This window comes from Lynx rufus, unplaced genomic scaffold (genome assembly GCF_022079265.1).
Source record: "Lynx rufus isolate CCGP_SWC_20201006 ecotype Redwood Valley unplaced genomic scaffold, mLynRuf1.p SCAF_6, whole genome shotgun sequence".
NCBI classification, from domain to species: domain Eukaryota; kingdom Metazoa; phylum Chordata; class Mammalia; order Carnivora; family Felidae; genus Lynx; species Lynx rufus.
In genome coordinates, this window is record NW_025814878.1 from 115,940,897 (window position 1) to 115,958,550 (window position 17,654).

At 52.5% G+C, this 17,654-nt stretch overlaps 4 protein-coding genes across 9 annotated transcripts; 2 read left to right on the plus strand and 2 right to left on the minus strand.

The window, feature by feature from the left end:
• Nucleotides 1-2,159: 2,159 nt before the first annotated feature.
• On the plus strand, nucleotides 2,160-5,823 carry NCR3 (natural cytotoxicity triggering receptor 3). Of its 3 annotated transcripts, XM_047101601.1 has the most exons (4): nucleotides 2,162-2,437; nucleotides 4,096-4,440; nucleotides 4,580-4,687; nucleotides 4,797-4,918. In XM_047101601.1, exons 1-4 carry the CDS (start codon nucleotides 2,395-2,397, stop codon nucleotides 4,841-4,843), a joined length of 543 nt encoding a protein of 180 aa, XP_046957557.1. In that variant the 5' UTR covers nucleotides 2,162-2,394; the 3' UTR covers nucleotides 4,844-4,918. The 3 variants fall into 3 exon arrangements, with proteins under 3 accessions (XP_046957558.1, XP_046957556.1, XP_046957557.1); XM_047101602.1 differs by lacking the exon at nucleotides 4,580-4,687 and having other exon boundaries at nucleotides 2,160-2,437; XM_047101600.1 differs by having other exon boundaries at nucleotides 2,161-2,437; nucleotides 4,580-5,823.
• Nucleotides 5,367-6,952, minus strand: LST1 (leukocyte specific transcript 1). Of its 2 annotated transcripts, none has more exons than XM_047101604.1 (4): nucleotides 6,847-6,952; nucleotides 6,379-6,480; nucleotides 6,063-6,085; nucleotides 5,367-5,576 (listed from the first exon to the last, which is right to left on the minus strand). In XM_047101604.1, the coding sequence occupies exons 1-4, from the start codon at nucleotides 6,872-6,874 to the stop codon at nucleotides 5,442-5,444; spliced, it is 288 nt and encodes a 95-aa protein (XP_046957560.1). In that variant the 5' UTR covers nucleotides 6,875-6,952; the 3' UTR covers nucleotides 5,367-5,441. The 2 variants fall into 2 exon arrangements, with proteins under 2 accessions (XP_046957560.1, XP_046957559.1); XM_047101603.1 differs by having other exon boundaries at nucleotides 5,367-5,597.
• Nucleotides 6,953-8,752: 1,800 nt separating this feature from the next.
• LTB (lymphotoxin beta) lies at nucleotides 8,753-12,035 on the plus strand. 3 transcript variants are annotated; one of them, XM_047101597.1, is made up of 4 exons: nucleotides 9,403-10,229; nucleotides 10,654-10,705; nucleotides 10,904-10,975; nucleotides 11,401-12,035. In XM_047101597.1, exons 1-4 carry the CDS (start codon nucleotides 10,068-10,070, stop codon nucleotides 11,853-11,855), a joined length of 741 nt encoding a protein of 246 aa, XP_046957553.1. In that variant the 5' UTR covers nucleotides 9,403-10,067; the 3' UTR covers nucleotides 11,856-12,035. The 3 variants fall into 3 exon arrangements, with proteins under 3 accessions (XP_046957554.1, XP_046957552.1, XP_046957553.1); XM_047101598.1 differs by lacking the exon at nucleotides 10,654-10,705 and having other exon boundaries at nucleotides 8,753-10,229; nucleotides 11,401-11,489; XM_047101596.1 differs by having other exon boundaries at nucleotides 8,792-10,229; nucleotides 10,654-10,975.
• Nucleotides 12,036-13,847: 1,812 nt separating this feature from the next.
• On the minus strand, nucleotides 13,848-16,824 carry TNF (tumor necrosis factor). Its single transcript, XM_047102865.1, has 4 exons — nucleotides 16,377-16,824; nucleotides 15,779-15,824; nucleotides 15,547-15,594; nucleotides 13,848-15,216 (listed from the first exon to the last, which is right to left on the minus strand). The coding sequence occupies exons 1-4, from the start codon at nucleotides 16,779-16,781 to the stop codon at nucleotides 14,795-14,797; spliced, it is 921 nt and encodes a 306-aa protein (XP_046958821.1). The 5' UTR covers nucleotides 16,782-16,824; the 3' UTR covers nucleotides 13,848-14,794.
• Between the last annotated feature and the right edge of the window lie 830 nt (nucleotides 16,825-17,654).

Below are 17,654 nucleotides of genomic sequence, written 5' to 3' on the forward strand. Positions count from 1 at the left end.
GGCTGGCTCAGTCAGTAAAGCATGGACTCTTGATCTTGGGGTTGTGAATTCAAGCCCCGTGTTGGGTATAGAGACTACTTAAAAATAAAATCTTAAAAAAAAAAAGTTGGTTTCAAATAAATAAATAAATAAATAAATAAATAAATAAGTTAGATCACAGATGTATATACATCCACTTCACAACTTCTTTATTCATTGGCTTTCCTCTTGAGTCCCTGGTAAAAGTATCTTTGAAAAATTCCATCCTTGTGCTGATTAGTGCATCAGTTCCTGTCCTGCAGGTTAAAGTTCCTTAGAGAGTCTCAGAGTTATTGAAAAGGGTCCTTGAATCTACACTTCTACCAGGATTTATTGTAGATGGACTTAAAAAAAAAATCTAAGTACAATCTTTGGAATCCACAACATTTTTGGATATTGGAAATCTTAGGTACAGAAAAGAGGTAGAGAGAGCAAGATACCCTTGAGTTCAGGCAGAGCTTAACCATGGTCATCCTAGCCCCAGACTGGGGAGGGGCTAGGGACTAACATACACTGAACATCCAGGACAGTGAAGTCTGGAAATTGACAGATGCTATTCACATTCACAGATGTGTAAGCAGGGGAACCAGGGCTCCAACTTAGGCTGACTTGACTTCAAAGCCGCACTGTCCTGAGACATGGAGCAGTGCCATGTGATTGAGCGTGTACTGTAGAAGTATGGAGTTTTATCTTCAGGCCAGTGGCGCTTCCCAGCCCTACAGCCCCAGTCCACTGGTGGTGATTTCTGCTCCCTCCTCAAGTTGCTTATCATAGTTGAGTAGAAGAAACCATTTCTTCCACATTGACTCTTTGGGGTGGAGATGGTCTGTTGATAGGATGAGGAAAGGTAAGGGACTGGACGGAAGCTAGAATTCAGGCCCTTTTGAGAAAAACCACTTCTGGGTGTCTCAGGACTCCCCAGGCTCCATGACCACCAGGGGGCAGCCCTTGCCTAGCCTTGACACCTCAATTCCACGCCCTCAGGTTAGAGGCCCTGAAGAGGAAGCCAGTCTCCTGATGGAGAAAGATCGAGTCAGTCCTTCCCAGATTATGTGGCCTATGTTCTTGTGCAGGTGGTTCAGAGAGGTTAAATAATTTGTTCAAGATCATATAACTAGTTTGTTGGGGATTTTGCATTTGAACCCAGCCTGACTCCAAGCCAGCATTCTTAACCATGCGATTACTGTTTCCCCAAGACAAAACTCCAGATCACTGCAGGGAAGACTGGGAATTGCAATCCACGAATGTATTGTGAAACAGAGCTAGAAACAGGGACACAAAGGGAAGAAGATGTATTAATATAAAAGGAGCCAGAACTGTGGGGTGAGGGTTGTTAACCCTAACCCTAACCCTAACCCTTTGTGCCCATGTCTCATGAGGAGCATTGTATACGTAACCCTCCTTTTCTAGGTGCTGTGCTATCTCATTCGGTGTGTAATGCACTTACAAGAATGTGTGGTATATTCTTGTACCATTCCCTATATAACCCTGGAGTTATGAACTCAATGTCTTTCCTTCGTGTCTGTAAGAGTATTTTTCATGTAATGAGCGCTTGGTAGTTTCTCAAGAAATGCTAGCTAAGTAGTGAATAAAATAATAAATGAGTCGGTTTACTGGTGGGTGATAAGTGCTTGCAGAACACAATAGGGTAAAGCAGCCCTCAGCGAGAGGTATACTCCTTTAATGGAGACCTGAATATGAAAGAGTACAAATCTCTCCATCCCTTGCACTTGGCCAAACGACCCAAGTCCACACAATCTAAGTAAAACAGGTTGATTGCTACGCAAATGAACCTTCCAAACAAAGACCCTAGCAACCACCTGCTGCCACCACCAATCAACTTGCTTCTCCTAATCCCCTCCATTATAGAATTTCTAGAGCAGCCTTGGGGGAGGGCCAGCCTAAAGGGAACAGATGGGATGGGCCTGGGCACTGCTGAGCCAAGATGAGGGGAAGTAGGTTAGCTCTGAGCCCAGGAGGGTTTCTGGAGCCTTATTCTGAGTAAAGCGTTGGTCTTCTTGAACCTCAGAAGATAGGGGAACCACATCCTGGTCTCACCCACCCACTCTCGTGTTAGCCATCTAAGCCCCACCCTAGCCCTCAAACACTTGGGTCACTTGACCATGTTTTGCCCCTACCTCCTAGTGACCCAGATACTGCCATTAGCAGCATCCTCTCTCCTCAGGGAGGCAAGAATTTGATGCCTGAGGTCCTAGGCAGTTGAGGTCTTTGACAAGTGATGTGAGAGTCCCGTGTGTCATAGGAAGCTCCCCACCTCCATCTGGCAACCCTGGCCACGAGTAGTAGGTTGTTCTTTCTCCACCCAGAGCTTACCGCTCAGGTCCCCCTCGCCAATTGAAACAAACACCCTCTGACATGCCCCGGATGCTGTTGCTCATCGTTATCATGGTCCATCCAGGTGAGAGGGCTTTCTCCCAGAACCCTGAGGGGGTGTGCGGCTGGGAGGAGGGTGGATGGGGGGAGACTGACCTGGAGGCCTGAGGGGAGTGGCCAGGAAAGGAAACTGGGAGCAGGTGGGGCCCTCCGTAAAGCTGATGCAACGCGGACACCCCCCAGTTCACAATTCCCTCCATGTCTCCGTGTTGTCCGCTGGGAGCGTCACTCCCCAGCTTCCATCCCAGAGGCCCTTTCTTCTCAGCTGCCACCCTAGTGAGATAAAGTTGAAAGAACCAGTATAAAGGGCTTAAAGAAGGAAGAGGTGAATTTTTTTTCTGAAGGGGTCAATTTTAATTTGATGAGCTTAATAAGCCTATTAAACAAGTCTTATTATCTAGGGTCTAGATGTAATTAGGAGTTTGGGAGACCTAATTAACTCTAAGGGAAGTTCCTTAATGAAACTGATTTTAATTAACTGAGAGACTTTAACTATGAGCCATATCCATTAACTACATGCAGTGTGGACTCCAGACCCAAAGTTTTAGCATCAGCTGGGAACCTGGGGCAAATTCTCAGGCCCTACTCTTAAACCACTGAGTAAATGTCTCTGGGGGTAGGGCCCAGGAATCTATTTGAACAAACACTCTGGGTGATTCCCATGTGCTCTCAAATTTGAGAACTTCTGAAATAGAAGAATGGCAGGTGAATTTCATCAACTAGAGAATCCAATTGGAGATTTTACTAATTGGTTTAATTCATCAATTTGGATGAGTTAGATAGGGATTTTCATCAATTAGAGCCACGTTGTCACAGAAGACTTAATTAGTTAATGCTCTTTAACAAAAAACAAAGTAGCAAGGGTGGTGTACTATATATAGTATGTCACTGGTGTGAAAATAATACCTGGAATAATATAGTTAATTATTAGTTAACTAGGGAGCCACGTTCATCAATGAACTTCAATTTTAATGTGACAGGTTAAATTTCAGCAAGAACCTACTAGTGAATGTAGCAGGGGAGTGATGGGAGGGGGCAAGGATGACAGTTGGTATAAGAAAGAATTTGAAAAACTAATTTTTATTATTTATTTATTTTAAATACTTTGTTAAAGGTTTATTTATTTTGAGAGAGAGAGAGAGAGAGCATGAGCAGGGGAGGGGCAGAGAGAGAGAGATAGAGTGAGAATCCCAAGCATGGGGTTGAACTCACGAACTGTGAGATCATGACCTGAGCTGAAACCAAGAGTCAGGTGCTTAACTGACTGAGCCACCCAGGTGTGCCAATATTTATTTATTTTAGAGAGAGAGCATGATTGATCGGGGAAGAGGGACAGAGGGAGAGAGAGAGGTGGGGGGAGAGAGAATCTTAAGTAGGCTCCACACTCAGCACAGAGCACGACGTGGGGGCTCCATCCCATGACCCTGGGTCTGTATCAAAATCAAAAGTTAGATGTTCAAGTGACTGAGCCACCCAGGTGCCCCTGAAAAACTATTTAAATAAGCAATGTTAAGAAATTAGCCTGGTGGAGAGAAAAGGGTTTCATGAGGTACCAAAGTGCTTGGCCCTCTGGGTCCTCCGTGAGTTGGGGACACAGCTGGGATATTCTACGGCAAGCTCTTGGTCCTTTCTCTTTACTGTAAGTGGGGAGGCATTTCTCTGGGTCTTCTCTCTGCCTGCCAGGATCCTGTGTTCTCTGGGTGTTCCAGCCCCCTGAGATTCGTACCCAGGAGGGCTCTGCTGCCCTCTTGCCCTGCTCCTTCAATGCCAGCAGAGGGAGACTGGCCATTGGCTCTGTCGCGTGGTACCGGGACAAGGTGGCCCCAGGGAAGGAAGTGAGGAATGAGACGCCAGAGTTCAGGGGCCGCCTGGCCCCTCTTGCCTCTTCCCGTTTCCTCTGTGACCACCAGGCTGAGCTGCACATCTGGGATACCCAAGACTGTGACACTGGAGTCTACGTGTGCAGGGTGGAGGTGCTGGGTCTTGGTGCTGGAACAGGGAATGGGACTCTGCTGGTGATAGAAAAAGGTGAGGTGGGAGGCCCCTCTCCCCGGAAGTTGGGAATCTTTCCCTGAGGCCTCCTGCTCTCTGTCTCTCCCTGAGCCCGTGCATGCTTCTTCCTGAGGCCCCCCCTTACCAAGCCCTTCCTTCTACCGCCTACATTCAGGACCTCCTTGGCTGGGGGCCAGCACAGTCCTCCTCCTTCGGGCGGCATTCTATGCCTTCAGCTTTATCTCTGTGGCCATGGGCAGCACCATCTATTACCAAGGCAAATGTAAGGAATGGGGCCAGGGCAATGGTGGAAGAGAGCTGGAAGAGGGGGAGACAGAGACCAGGAAGAGGAGGGCTGTGGCAATGGGCAACCCCTGTTGTCTCTCCTGCAGGCCACTGTCACCTGGGAACATGCTGCCACTCCTCAGATGGCCTCTGATGAGTGATTCGAGACCTCAGCCATCCCAACCCTCTTCAAGAGACCCCAATAAATCCTTCTCTGCCCCACCACTAACTCCTTATGAGTCTCATGTTTTTCCTTTTCCATTCTCCAGGTACCCAAAAATGTCCCTCTCTGGGGTCCCCTGACTCTTCCTAACTCTCCCTTCTGCCAAGCCTGGCCTGGAAAGGTCCAAGGAGCGACCTTCCCAGTAATTGTGTCTGGAGCCTCTCCCATCACCATCCAGGACTCAACACCTCCACCTCTCTGGGGTGCAGGGGGCTAGGTCTGATTCTCCTGAGAAATGGGGCATATGGGATCGGATTAGCCCCACCTCCCCATTCCAGCCAGGCTCACACATGTACTCTTTCTGGCCTTCAGGGAAGCTTGGGTTCCTAAACACCCGAGAAATCACTACTTGACCCCAGAGTGGGTGGGAAGATAACCTTGCTTAAGTTTTGACGGCGGTCATGCTGAAATGGGACTGAGTTGAGTTGAACTGAGAACCCCAAGGCACAGAAGGTGGTGAGACCACGGTCTTTACTGGGTGGGCCACAGTCCTGGGTTGGGGGAAGGCGTTTGGGGGAGCTCAGGTGGATTAGTTCTTGGCAATGCAGGCATAGTCACTGCTGGGGTCCTCCTTGGAGCCTTCCCTTTGGCTGAGGCCAGGCCCCTCACGGCAAGGCACGGACAGCAGAGATGCGTAGTGGAGCTCTTGCTCTGAGAGCTGGGCCTGGGGCGGGGGTAGAAGGTGCTGCTGGGAGGTCACCGGAGGAGCCCCCTCCCCTGGGTCCTTCCTTGTGCTGCTGCCCACCCCGCTGTACCTCATTGCCTCCTCAGTGCCCCCTGCCCTCTGTCTCTGCCAGCCTAAACTCCTGCTCATTTCTCTCATTGCCTTCCTCCCTGCATCTCTGTTGTCATTATTCTCTCTCTTTTTCCCTCCCCCTGCATCTCTCTCCTTCTCCATCTGGTTTTCTCTCTCACTCTCTGTCTCTCTCACTGCTTCCACACTCTTTCTCCTTTCTTATTACCTTTTCCTTTCTCTATACCCTTTCTCTCTGCTTTTCTTCTCATCCTTATTTCTCTTTCCCCCCCCCCCCCTTTTTTCTCTGTGTCTCTGGCTCTCTTGTGCCCCTGTGTTCCCTCTCTTCTCTTGCTCTCCCTTCTCAGCCCTCAGCCTGCTCGTCCCCATCACCCACTCCCCTGCCCCCGGACTCACCCAGCTCCTCTCCAGCCTCCTCACTGGAAGAAAAGAAGAAACTCAGCAGGGCCCCCCCCCTCCCGCCCTTCCCCCATCACTCTCCCAACCCCAGCGGTGTTGCCTCACTTGCTGACATCTCTGTGGTTCCCATGGCCCAAACCAAACGCCCGCCTGCCTCTCTCTTTGGACACCGTCCTCCCCTCTCTCCCACCCTCCTCTCCCAGGGTGTGTGGGAATTGACGGGGCCTTCTGGGAAAGCAGCGGGAGAGGGGGTGCGTGGGGGCAACACGGGGCATTGTGGTGGGCGAATGAGGGAGGTGAGGCTGGGGCTCACCTTTCCGATGGAGCCGACACAGACAGGCAGACAGAACGACCACAGCCAGGAGCAGGAGCCCCCCCAGCCCCAGGCTGCTGCCAAATAGGTAAAGGCATGTACCTGCGGCGAGAAGGGGTAGGTATCAGGGACCCATTTCTCCCTTCAGCTTCCCCCATCCTCCTGGTTGGCCGAGGGTATCTCAGCTTCCCTATCCAACAGCGTTAGAGGCAGAAAAGCAGACTCAGATTCTTCATCCGGATCTGGTTTATCTCACCTCCTACCAGAGGTGCCCACCTCTCACCTGTTACCTCACCCACACCCATGACCACTGGCCCCTCAGAGGCTTCCCACTGCCATCTGTGCCGTCTCTGGGCCTCCCCATGAGGTCCCCTGCCCACCTGGACCGAGTGTCCTCTGACCACCTACTCATGAACGCACACACTGCTGTTTACCCACAACCCTCCCCTGTGCAGAGGGCTACCTTACCCTCTTTCCATTCCTTACAAGGTGCCATTAGGTCGAGCACTGAAGACTGGCCTGGAAGTCAGGAAACCTGGTCCCTGCTCTGCTAGCCTAAATGGCCCGGGGAGAGTCATGTGCCTCAAGTTCCTCATCTGTGAAGTGCGGGGCCCTCTGTTACAATCGTTCCAGGGCTGAGGAGCCCCACTTATGTGCCAACCCTGAACCGGGCACTTTCCATTTGTCACTGCGAATCCCCACAACGTAGGGTACTATGGTGCCTGTTTCCCTGGTGGGGAACCTCAGGCTTGAGTTCAGACTCTTACTTACAAGGAGGTCCAGCCCAGAAGTGGCAGAGCTGGGGTTCAGAGCCAGCTGTGTCAGCCCCAGCATATACCCCTATTCCTCTGCCCTCGGCTGACCGGGTAGTTCATAGGGGCCTCTCCAGCACGGGATGGTTTTAAGTTCTGGTGAGTGGCTGTTGGAGGAGGAGGAAACACGGTTTTGAGTGTGTGTGTGGACCCGTGAAAAACAGGGAGGGTGGTGTCCAGGACTACCTGGCAGTTGGGGCCGCTCCCCCAGCCCCAGAGCCACTCAGGAGAGCAGGGCCCAATTCGGGTGGAGAGCCACTTCCCATGGGCAGATACTGCTAGGGCTGAAGTAGGGCATGGAGGAGTGTCTGGGCCCCATAACTTCCCCTCAGGCACTTCCTGCCCCGTAACCACTGGTTCCTGTTTGAGGACAAAGAGGGGGTAGCTGACTTCACACCAGAGCCAGCTGCACTGACCAGGGTCTAGAAACTGGGACCCTCCTGGGTTCAAGAAGAATGCTGGGGGTGTGCATGTGGTTGGATTGGGGAGCAGAAACACACGTGGAGAGGAGAGAGCCTGAGGTAGCCACGAAGAGAAGTGGGGGCAGAAGTGGATTGTATTAAATTCTTTAGGGAGCAGAGGCAGAGGCTGGACAGCAGGTGACTCCAGGGCCCCGGGAACCTCAAAGCCGTACTCTCTTCCCTCAGCTTCACCTCACTGTGGGGTGTGACTGCCTCCCCTCCCCCTCCCCCCTCCCCCACCCCTGCTCCCCAGGGCTCCTGCTCTCTCCCGGCTTATCCAGAGTCTGCGGCCTGCTGGTAGACAGACCAGTAGACAGACGAGAGACTAGATGTACATGAGTACTGCTGATAGTCTAGGACAGAAAGCTGATGGCGAGTCGGTGTTGGGAAAGGAAGTGTGGACAATCTAGGTGGACTTCTTGTAGGAGGCAGCATTCTGCGGTTGAGCACAAAAATAAGGGCAGTGATCCAAAAACTTCTGGACAGAGACCTGGATGAAGGCCTCTTAGTGGTACTGAGATGGAGAGGGAGATGGGTGCTGGAGGACTGCGCACCCAGTTCTTGAGGAGGGTGAAGACTGGGGACCTCATGTGGAGGCAAGAGGAAAAGGAGGATGTCTGATGCTTGGGTCCACATGCATTTGCATTTCCTTCTTCAAATTCAGAAACTTCCTGGCATTTCTTCCCCCTCCCCCCACCCCCCCACAAGGTTCCCCATGCTGGATGGTGGGCAATATTTAGGGTTGTTTTTGAAAAAATTTTAACACATTTTATTATTATTAAAATGCTCAAACAGAACAAAATTGAGACAATTTTACAGTGAACATATCCCTACCACGTAGACTCTAAAACCGACATTTTCTATAGTGCTTTATTACATACCTATCTATCTCATTTTTTGATACCTTTCAAAGTTGCAAACATCAGTACATTTTACCTCTAAACCTTTTTAAATTTAACTAATTTTTAAACGTTTATTTATTTTTGAGAGAGAGTGAGCGCGCGTTGTGCAAGCAGGGGAGGGGCAGAGAGAACGTGACAGAGGATCTGAAGCAGGCTCCCTGCGTTGACAGCAGAGAGCCTGATGCAGGGCTGAACTCATGAACCGTGAGACCATGACCCGAGCCAAAGTCAGACGCTCAATCAACTGAGCCACCCAGGCACCCCTGCCTCTAAACCTTTTTACCATGCTTATCGTTGACTTGAGTCAAGCTTTTGTTTCCCCATTTCTTTTTTGGGGGGCTGAGGAAGGCAAGATTTACATACACTAAAATGCACAAATCTGAAGTCAGCACTCAGCTTTTAAACTGTCTTGTGGTCAGGGCTCTGGAGGCAGACAGCCTGGGTTCAAATCCTGACTCTGCCACTACTGTGTGGCCTTCTAGAAGTTCCTTAACCTCTCTGTGCCTCAGTTTCTTAAGGTTTGTGTCAGGATTAAAAGAATTTCTATGCATAAAGTGTGTAGGTCAGTGGCAACCATGTGCTAACTGCTACTTGTATAATAGCATTATTATTATTATTATTATTATTACTTGATGACAGAGATGGGGCGATGATTTAGGACCACCTCCAACTTCCTTGGACCTGGTCCTTCCTCCCTGTAACTCCCACTGCACTGTCTACCATACCACTTGTTGGATCCTTGCTGCTTTGTTTTGCTCATTCATTCATTTGTCCTTTCTTCATTTATTCATAAACATTTAGTCTCACCTACTGAATGGATGGGGCTCATGCTAGACAGCAAGGCTCTTTGAGGTGGGGCTTTGCCTCACCGCTCTCCTGTCTACACTCTGTGTAGCAAGGGAGGTGATGCTCATTTCCATCCCTCCTCAGCGAGCCGATAGTCAGTGGTGAGGCTGAGGCCCCTTTCAGCTGCTATTTCTGTGGACGGGCTGAACTCTGCTGCTCACCAGGCTCTCGGGGTTAGGGATGAGCAAGGGAATGGAAGGAAGAGGTTGGTCCAGTGCGTTTCTTCTCAGGAACGCAGCCATCCATCCCTCAAGTTCTCAAGGACATGGACACAGTCCTTCCTCCAGCACCCACCGCCGGGGTGTAGAAGAATGCAGACTGTCCTGGAAATCTGGACTTCTGTGTTCTCATTGCAGCTTTGTTGCCTGACTTTCTGTAAGCTGCCTTCCCTCCCCTGGGCCTCAGTTTCCCTCCCTGCTGAACCAGATGATCTCTAAGGCCCCCCTCCAGCTCTAACCTGCAAGCCTGTCTCTTCACCCCAACTCCTTCCCCAGTTCAGAGAACCCGGGCATCCAGCTGCCCCACCCCAGCTCTGGGTAAACAGGAAGCTGGGTGAGGGGAGCAGGGGTGTGCGGAAAGTCCCAGCCAGGTGTGTGGGTCTATGGGGAGGGGGTGGCCCCACCCCTGAGGTATGAAAGCCCCCCTGCCCTGGCCCTGGCTCAGTCTCCATGGGGACACTGGGGCTAGAGGGCCGGGGTAGGAGGCCCCAGGGGAAGGGCTGCCTCCTGCTGGCTGTGGCAGGAGCCACCTCCCTGGTGACCCTGCTGCTGGCTGTGCCTATCACTGTCCTGGCTGTGCTGGCCTTGGTGCCCCAAGAGCAAGGAGGACAGGTGAGTAGCTGCAACCAGCCCTAGGAGGGCTGTATGTGGCTGAGGCTCACTTATCTCTGGCTATGCCTGGGGGGCCTCTTGCCCCATCCTGCTCAGTTGGCCTGGCTGTCCTCGGTGGGGATGCCTTGTCTGTCTCTTTGCTGGCCCTCTTTCCAAGATCCTGTGATGCTGTTGTGTTCTGATATCTCCAAGCTCCTTGCTTGCTGTCTGGCTGGCTGTTCTCCTCTTCCCAAGACACACTCAGGCCTCTGTCTCTGCCCAAGTACACATGTTCTGCTTGTTCTCCGTTCCAGGGAGATAGATGTATGTTGGGGATGGGACTGGTAGGAAAAACCCTAGGCCTGGAGCTTGGGTTTATGTTGGGAGGGGTGGGGTTGGCATCAGCTAAAACTGAACTCTGGGCACTGTGACCCCACCCACCCAGGTAACAGGGACGGCCGACCCGGGGGCACAGGCCCAGGCCCAGCAGCGATTGGGTAAGAGCAGACCATCACCCCCTCCCCTGCTCCAGCCCTTCAGGGATGCCCAGCTCCCATTCATCTGCATCCCCAGAAGAGCTTTTCCTCCCGGAATCCAGGTGCCCCATCCTTGGGCCCTGGCGCCCGGTCCTCTCAGGGGGACCATGCATGGATGGCCACCCTGGCCCCCAATCGTGGACTCTTCGCCCCTTCCAGGGACACAGGTGCTGCCAGAGGAAGAGGCAGGAACAGATTTCAGCTCCAGGCTCCCAGCTGCCCACCTCATAGGTAAGGATCTCATAGATAGTCAAGGGTGCAGTTCTGCCCGCCCGAATCCCTTTGCTCCGTTATTGCGGGGCTGTGTTTCCGACCTGCTTCACCACCGCTTGTCCCTAACCCTTCTCCCCTATTCGCTTCTTGCTTCCCTCCTGGAGCAGGCAAAACCTGGCCTGGATCTCCCCACCACAGCGCCCCGTACCCCACACTCTGGTGCTATTAGTCCCCTTAGTCATAATCATTGCAGGGGTGGCACCACGGCCCTCGCCCCCCACCATCCCCCACTCCCGGCTCGGGCGGGGGGTGGGAGGTTGAAAGTCCCTGCAGGGGGTTAAAAGTGCCCATTCTCCTTCATGCTCACCCTCCCAGAAGTCCCGGGCCTAGATCATTCCTCTGGGATGGGGTTCCCGAGAGCCGACAGGCCCGTTTCTCCGCAGGTGCTTGGACGAAGGGGCAGGGGCTAGGCTGGGAGGCCAAGAAAGAAGAGGCGTTTTTGAGGAGCGGGACGCAGTTCTCCGGCGCCGAGGGACTGGCGCTCCCACAGGACGGCCTCTATTACCTCTACTGTCACGTCGGCTACCGGGGTCGGGCGCCCCCTGCCGGCGGGGGCCTCCTTGACCACTCGGTCACGCTGCGCAGCCGGCTGTACCGGACGGGGGGCGCGTATGGACCGGGGACTCCCGAGCTGCTGCTGGAGGGCGCAGAGACCGTGACCCCGGTCTTGGACCCGTCCCGGACGCACGAGTACGGGCCTCTCTGGTACACGAGTGTGGGCTTCGGCGGCCTGGTGCAGCTCCGGAGGGGCGAGAGGGTGTACGTCAATATCAGTCACCCCGATATGGTGGACTACAGGAGAGGGAAGACCTTCTTTGGGGCTGTGATGGTGGGGTGAGGGCCGCTTGCGGCCCCGGGGAAAGCGACTGCATGGCTGGAATGTGTGACCTAGCCCAGATATTGGGGACCCGGCCTCCAGGGACCCCATGGCAGTGGGAAAAATGTAGGAGACTGTTTGAAAATTGATTTCGAGCCTGAAGAAAATAAAGAATGTAAACCTTTAGTGCTGCCAAATACAGATGCTGAGATGCTAGTATGTCTTAATTCAGGGTTGGTAAAGAAGTGTTGGTAAAATATTCTTTTTCTGGTTGCTTGAAACAAATCAATTCCTATGGCCTCTACTCTCTGAGAAGGCCATCTGTGGCGTTCCCACCCACCTCCTGCCTCCGAATGCACTTGTCCCAACCTTAGCCCATTTGGAAGGTGGAAGAAGGGGATCTCAAACCGCAAAGCATCTCCAACCACCCTTATTCTCAGAGCCACATAGTCCTCAGCAGACTCCACACTGCATTTTCTCTTGGGTCCCTTCTATCAGTGACAGGGGTCATTACAGGGGAAGGCAAGCAATGCTCTGGAAGACGGAGCACAGAGTGAGGAATGATCCCTGAGAGCCTAGCACTTCTCCCCTGCTGCCTGCCTGGTTGCCCGAAGGCCCCTTTAGCCACTACCTTCAAGGAAAAACACAGCTCTGGGGGGTGAAGGGAGGAGACTGAAAGAGAGAGCTGGGGCGGGGAGGGTACCTGAGGACACCAGGGAGAACTCGAGGAGGAAACTCTGTTGGCCACCTGGCCCTGTCCGGGGTGAGATGGAAAGTCCTTACCCCTTGTTCGCACTTCAGCTGTGCTTTCCATGCACTGGCAAGTATTGGGGCCCTGGGGTGAGTAACAACAGCCCCGTCACCCCATGACACACTTTCAGCTCCAGGCTGGAGGAGGCAGAGAGGGACCCAAGGCCCTATCTAGGTCACCCCAGTGGGTTATCCCACTGCGGCAGACCACACGGTTTCCCCCTGCCTGACAGCCCTGGCAGGAAGGAAGGGCCAACTTCTGAACCCAGTGGGGACTCCCACTCCCTGGGTCTTCATTTCTGACTCCATATTTGTCTTTGACTCTGTGTCCAGAAGAGTCTTCCTGGGGACAGAGTGCTTTTTTTCTCTTTTCAGCTCACTCACCTCATGTCCCTCCCCTCATCATTCACCAAGAAAATCTGTGAGAGTTTGCACGTGAGTCCTTCACCTGCACCTTATTCCTCTTTTTAAATTTTCCTTCGTCTCTTCTTTTTTTTTTAATTTTTAAAAATGTTTTTATTTATTTTTGAGACAGAGAGAGACCGAGCATGAGCAGGGGAGGGGCAGAGAGAGGGGGAGACACAGAATCTGAAGCGGGCTCCAGGCTCTGAGCTGTCAGCACAGAGCCGGACGCGGGACTCGAACTCACAAAGTGTGAGATCATGACCTGAACTGAAGTCGGACGCTCAACCGACTGAGCCACCCAGGCGCCCCTCCTTCGTCTCTTCAAGTCCACCCACTGAGAGACCGAAGCAGAGAGAACAGCTGGGGGCTGTATGAAGGAAGAAAGTCAGAATTCACTGAGCACTTATTATGCCATGTGCTACGCTAGGTGCTCTCACGTAGCTTAGGTCCTCTATTCTCTCGTGGCCCCACATGCAGAATCTTCATTGGGTAGATGAGGCTTAGCAACTGGGTCAGGTTGCACAGTTAGGGCTGCTGGGGGAGCCCGGGATCAGGCAGATTTGGAGCCCTGATGCCTGAAGGTCTGAAAGTCCTTTGGCTGTGATTCAGGCACCTGAGAATGTGGCCCTTCCCAGGCTCTCTTGCTGGCTGCAACAGCCGGAAATCTCACCTGAACACTTAAGGAGTAGGACTTCCCCGGTGGAATTGCCAGAGTTGGAAATTCCCATGCCCTGAGGGAGAGGTAATTAGGTTCATGCTCCAGTTTCCTGGAGGAGGGGCATTTGTGGCTTGGCTTTGTTCTATGTAGGGTCTCCTGAGTCCCAGTAGTCTAAGGAGTGGGGACTGGGTTCAGGGATCTTTTTTTTTTTTTTTTAACTTTTATTCACATTTATTTTATGGGTTCAGGGATCTTAAGCCATGTAGAGAGAGAGAGAGAGGGGACTTCAGGGAGTGGCTCCCCACCCCCAAGGAGAAGCAGCCGCAGAATTAATGCCAACAAAGAGACCATGTGTCTTTTCTAGGTACATTTTATTTCTCGCCACTGAACAGTAGGGCGGTTACAGACATAACTCCCCTGGGGAGCAGAGGTTCAGCGATGTAGCGACAGTCAGTCACCAAATCAGCATTAATTAGACAACTCGATCAGATAAATATTTTTAAAAATATATAAGCAAAAGGAGGCACAGAGGCCAGGAGGCCAGGAGGGAAGAGCCTAGAGTTCAGCTCCGTTTTCACAGAAAACATGTCCGAGTCAAGGCAGCCCCTTCATTTGGTCTCCCAGGACACCCCAACCTCCCAAATAAATACATTCATCAGTAAATAAATAAATAATAAATAAATAATAAATAATCACTAGTGCAAATATAAATAGAGGGAGCTGGCCCCATGAGGGAGGGGCTGGGCTTTCCATCTCAGGGAAGAGTCTGGAAACATCTGAAGAAAGGGGGGCCTGAGGTCCACTCATGTCAAGTTGTAGGTGAGATCTTCTTAAGGGATGTGCTGAAGTGTCTGGCCAGAAAGGTTCCCTGACCCCCGAATTCCAGGTGTCCCAGGTTGCGTTGAGGGATCCAAACCTGAGATCTCCAGTGAATGCTGGAAGCCCCAGTTTGAATTCTTGCTGGTGGCCAATGCTCCAAAGTCCAGGTCCCTGGATCTTAGGTTTCTAAGTGTTGTTATTTAAAGTTCTAAGCTTGGGGCCCAGCCCTGAGCCCCGAATTCTCTTTCTAAGCCAGAAGGGGATGAGGGGGTCAGAAGGAGCAGATAACAAAGGAGTTGAGGTGGGCAAGGATGGCTGTCCGGCCCCCTCACAGGGCAATGATTCCAAAGTAGACTTGCCCAGACTCGGCAAAGTCAAGATAGTTAGGCAGATTGATCTCAGCGCTGAGTCGATCACCCTTCTCCAGTTGGAAGACCCCTCCCAGGTAGATGGGCTCATACCAGGGCTTGGCCTCAGCCCCCTCTGGGGTCTCCCTCTGGCAAGGGCTCTTGATGGCAGAGAGGAGGTTGACCTTGGTCTGGTAGGAAACGGCAAAGCGGCTGATGGTGTGGGTGAGGAGCACATGTGTGGAAGGACATCCTTGGCCCGTGAAGAGGACCTGGGAGTAGATGAGGTACAGCCCGTCTGAGGGCACCTTCAGCTGGTTGTCTGTCAGCTCCACACCATTGGCCAGGAGGGCATTGGCACGCCGGCTCAGCCACTGGAGTTGCCCTTCAGCTTCGGGGTTTGCTGGAGGGAAGGAGAGAAGGAGGGAGGGGTAAGTCAGTGTGACCCTGTCAGTTCCACTCTCCACATCCTGGCCCTCAAGTTCTGCCCCCCCCCCACATCCGGTTCCTGTCCCCTCTGTCTGTCCTCCCACGTCTCATGTGGCCATGAGGTTCTGAGTGTCCCCCTCAAGGCCTGTGCTCTTCCTTCACTCTCTCCTTGAGCTCAGTGAGTCCTTCTCATATCATCTCCAAGGCCTGGGTTCAGCCTTCAGCCTGGGCTCAGCCCCCAAATCCTAGCCCTCTATGTCCCACCTGCTTCGCCATCCTCCAGCTACAGCCTCAGAAGTCTTACCTACTACATGGGCTACTGGCTTGTCACTCGGAGTTCGAGAAGATGATCCTGAGGAGGAAAGAGGAAAGAAAAAGGTGAGACCCTTACGCTTCCTGGAAAATATCCCACTTTGACTTCCATTCCTCCTCCCCTCAAACCCAAACTCTGAATTTCCCCCTCTGCTGCTATCCCAGGACTAACCTCCACCCTCACCCAAGCCCAGAACCAGGAGAGAAGCTTTGGAGACACTTACTGAGTGTCTGGGGCAGAGGGTTGATTAGTTGCAGGCCATGTGGGAGCTGTTGGGGAGAAGGAGGAGGTTTAGCATCAGAACAAGTTACCCCTAACCGAGAAACAGCTAGGTTGTTTATGCAGCTCATACTCTGGTTCTCTCTCTCCGTTCATCGATTGATTCATCCATTCATTCATTCAACAGCACTTTCACTGTCTTCCACGTGACAGACATCTGTCTGTCTTTCCTTATCTCTTTCTTCACCTCTTTCCTTATCTCTCTCATATCGCCCACATCATTGTGTCTCGCATCTTTATTCCCATCTCTCAACCCACACCCCACATCTCTCCACACATCTCTCTCTCTCTCTCTCTCTCTCTCTCTGTCTATGTGTGTGCTCATTCATTCATTCAAGAAGTGCTTAGAGAGCACCTTTGGTGTGCTCCGTCCCTTCTCTCTTCATCGCTCTCCGCATCTCTTTTTGCCTCCCCATCTTTCTCCATGTTTTCTCTCACCCATCCCCATCAGCACACCTCCTTCCCCCACCCCATTTCTTGCCCTCCTGCTCTCCCATTTCTCTCTGGGTAGGAGAATGAGCCAAGTCTGGTGTGGCACTCACCTCTTCCCTCTGGGGGCCGATCACTCCAAAGTGCAGCAGGCAGAAGAGTGTGGTGGCTCCTGCGACGAGGAGGAAGGAGAAGAGGCTGAGGCACAAGCACCTTCTGGAGCCCTGGGGGCCCCCTGCCTTCTTGGGGAGTGCCTCCTCGGCCAGCTCCACGTCCCGGATCATGCTTTCAGTGCTCATGGCGTTCTTCCCAGGGGACTCAAGTCCAGCTGGGTGATGGTAGAGCCCTAAGGCAGCGTGTGTGAGAGGGAGAGAATCGCCTGGCTGCTTGTCTGGGGGTGTGTCGTCTGAGATGTTATTTCCGGGGGGGTCTGGAGTTGCTTCTGTCTCTCTCCTGGCTGGTCCCCTGGTGTCTTCGCTGAGGAAGCTTCTGCTGACTGGGTGTGCAGACAGCTGCATTTATATACCCACAGGGCAAGAGGAGGGCGGGGAAAGCTCTCATTCAACCAGCGGAAAACTTCCTTGGTGGAGAAACCCATGAGCTCATCTGGAGGAAGCGGTAGTGGGCCCTACACCTTCTGTCTCGGTTTCTTCTCCATCGCGGGGGTGGGGGTTTGGAAAGTTGGGGACACCCAGGCATCAAGGATACTTCCTATCCGCCCCACTCGGATTCTGAGGGAGGCTTGGTGTATACGTAGGACCCTGGAGGCTGGACCCCAGTTTCCCACTGCCCCCAATTCCCTCCATTTTTTTTTTTTTCTTGAGGATCATGTCCATGGCCCGTTTCCCTCTGATTTCCAGACAGGACTTAGGTAGGTGTAGAGCTAGAAAGGGGAAGGACTTCAGAAAGCAGAGTCCTTGGTGGGGAGAAACCTGGCGGGGGGGATGGCTTAGGGGGGAAAGTTGTGTTGGGTCCTGAGACATGTGTTTGGGTCCCTGGGGGAAAAAGAAGCTTGAGAGAAGGGAGCTTGAGAGAAGGCTGGGGATGTGAATAGGGGTCTCTGAAAGGGCTGGGGAGGGGGCGGTAAATAGCAGGGATATGCCTGGGACAGCCCCAGTGGGAGTGAAAGCAACCCTGGGAATTCACGAACCCCAGGAGGGCAGGCCTTCTCCTTTCATTCTGACCAGGAACTCAGCAGTGATAGTTTCATTCTTGGCTTCCAAGGGAATCTGGAGCCCTGACTTTTTTAAAAAAATGTTTAATGTTTATTTTTGAGACAGAGACAGAGAGACAGAGTATGAATGGGGAGAGAGCAGAGAGAGAGAGAGACAGACAGAATCCAAAGCAGGCTCCAAGCTCTGAGCTGCTAGCGCAGAACCTTATGAGGGGCT

Coding starts and splice junctions, on each gene's coding strand:
- NCR3 (XM_047101600.1), top strand. CDS start 2,395: ATGCCCCGGATGCTGTTGCTCATCGTTATCATGGTCCATCCAG. Junction 2,438..4,095: donor CGTTATCATGGTCCATCCAG/GTGAGAGGGCTT, acceptor TCTGCCTGCCAG/GATCCTGTGTTCTCTGGGTG. Junction 4,441..4,579: donor TCTGCTGGTGATAGAAAAAG/GTGAGGTGGGAG, acceptor GCCTACATTCAG/GACCTCCTTGGCTGGGGGCC.
- LST1 (XM_047101603.1), bottom strand. CDS start 6,874: ATGGCACCTTGTAAGGAATGGAAAGAGG. Junction 6,086..6,378: donor GTGTCGGCTCCATCGGAAAG/GTGAGCCCCAGC, acceptor CTTTTCTTCCAG/TGAGGAGGCTGGAGAGGAGC. Junction 5,598..6,062: donor GGAGGCTGGAGAGGAGCTGG/GTGAGTCCGGGG, acceptor ACCTCCCAGCAG/CACCTTCTACCCCCGCCCCA.
- LTB (XM_047101596.1), top strand. CDS start 10,068: ATGGGGACACTGGGGCTAGAGGGCCGGGGTAGGAGGCCCCAGGGGAAG. Junction 10,230..10,653: donor CCCAAGAGCAAGGAGGACAG/GTGAGTAGCTGC, acceptor CCACCCACCCAG/GTAACAGGGACGGCCGACCC. Junction 10,976..11,400: donor CCCAGCTGCCCACCTCATAG/GTAAGGATCTCA, acceptor GTTTCTCCGCAG/GTGCTTGGACGAAGGGGCAG.
- TNF (XM_047102865.1), bottom strand. CDS start 16,781: ATGCAGCTGTCTGCACACCCAGTCAGCAGAAGCTTCCTCAGCGAAGAC. Junction 15,595..15,778: donor CCCTCTGCCCCAGACACTCA/GTAAGTGTCTCC, acceptor TTTCCTCCTCAG/GATCATCTTCTCGAACTCCG. Junction 15,217..15,546: donor GCCAGTAGCCCATGTAGTAG/GTAAGACTTCTG, acceptor CCTTCCCTCCAG/CAAACCCCGAAGCTGAAGGG.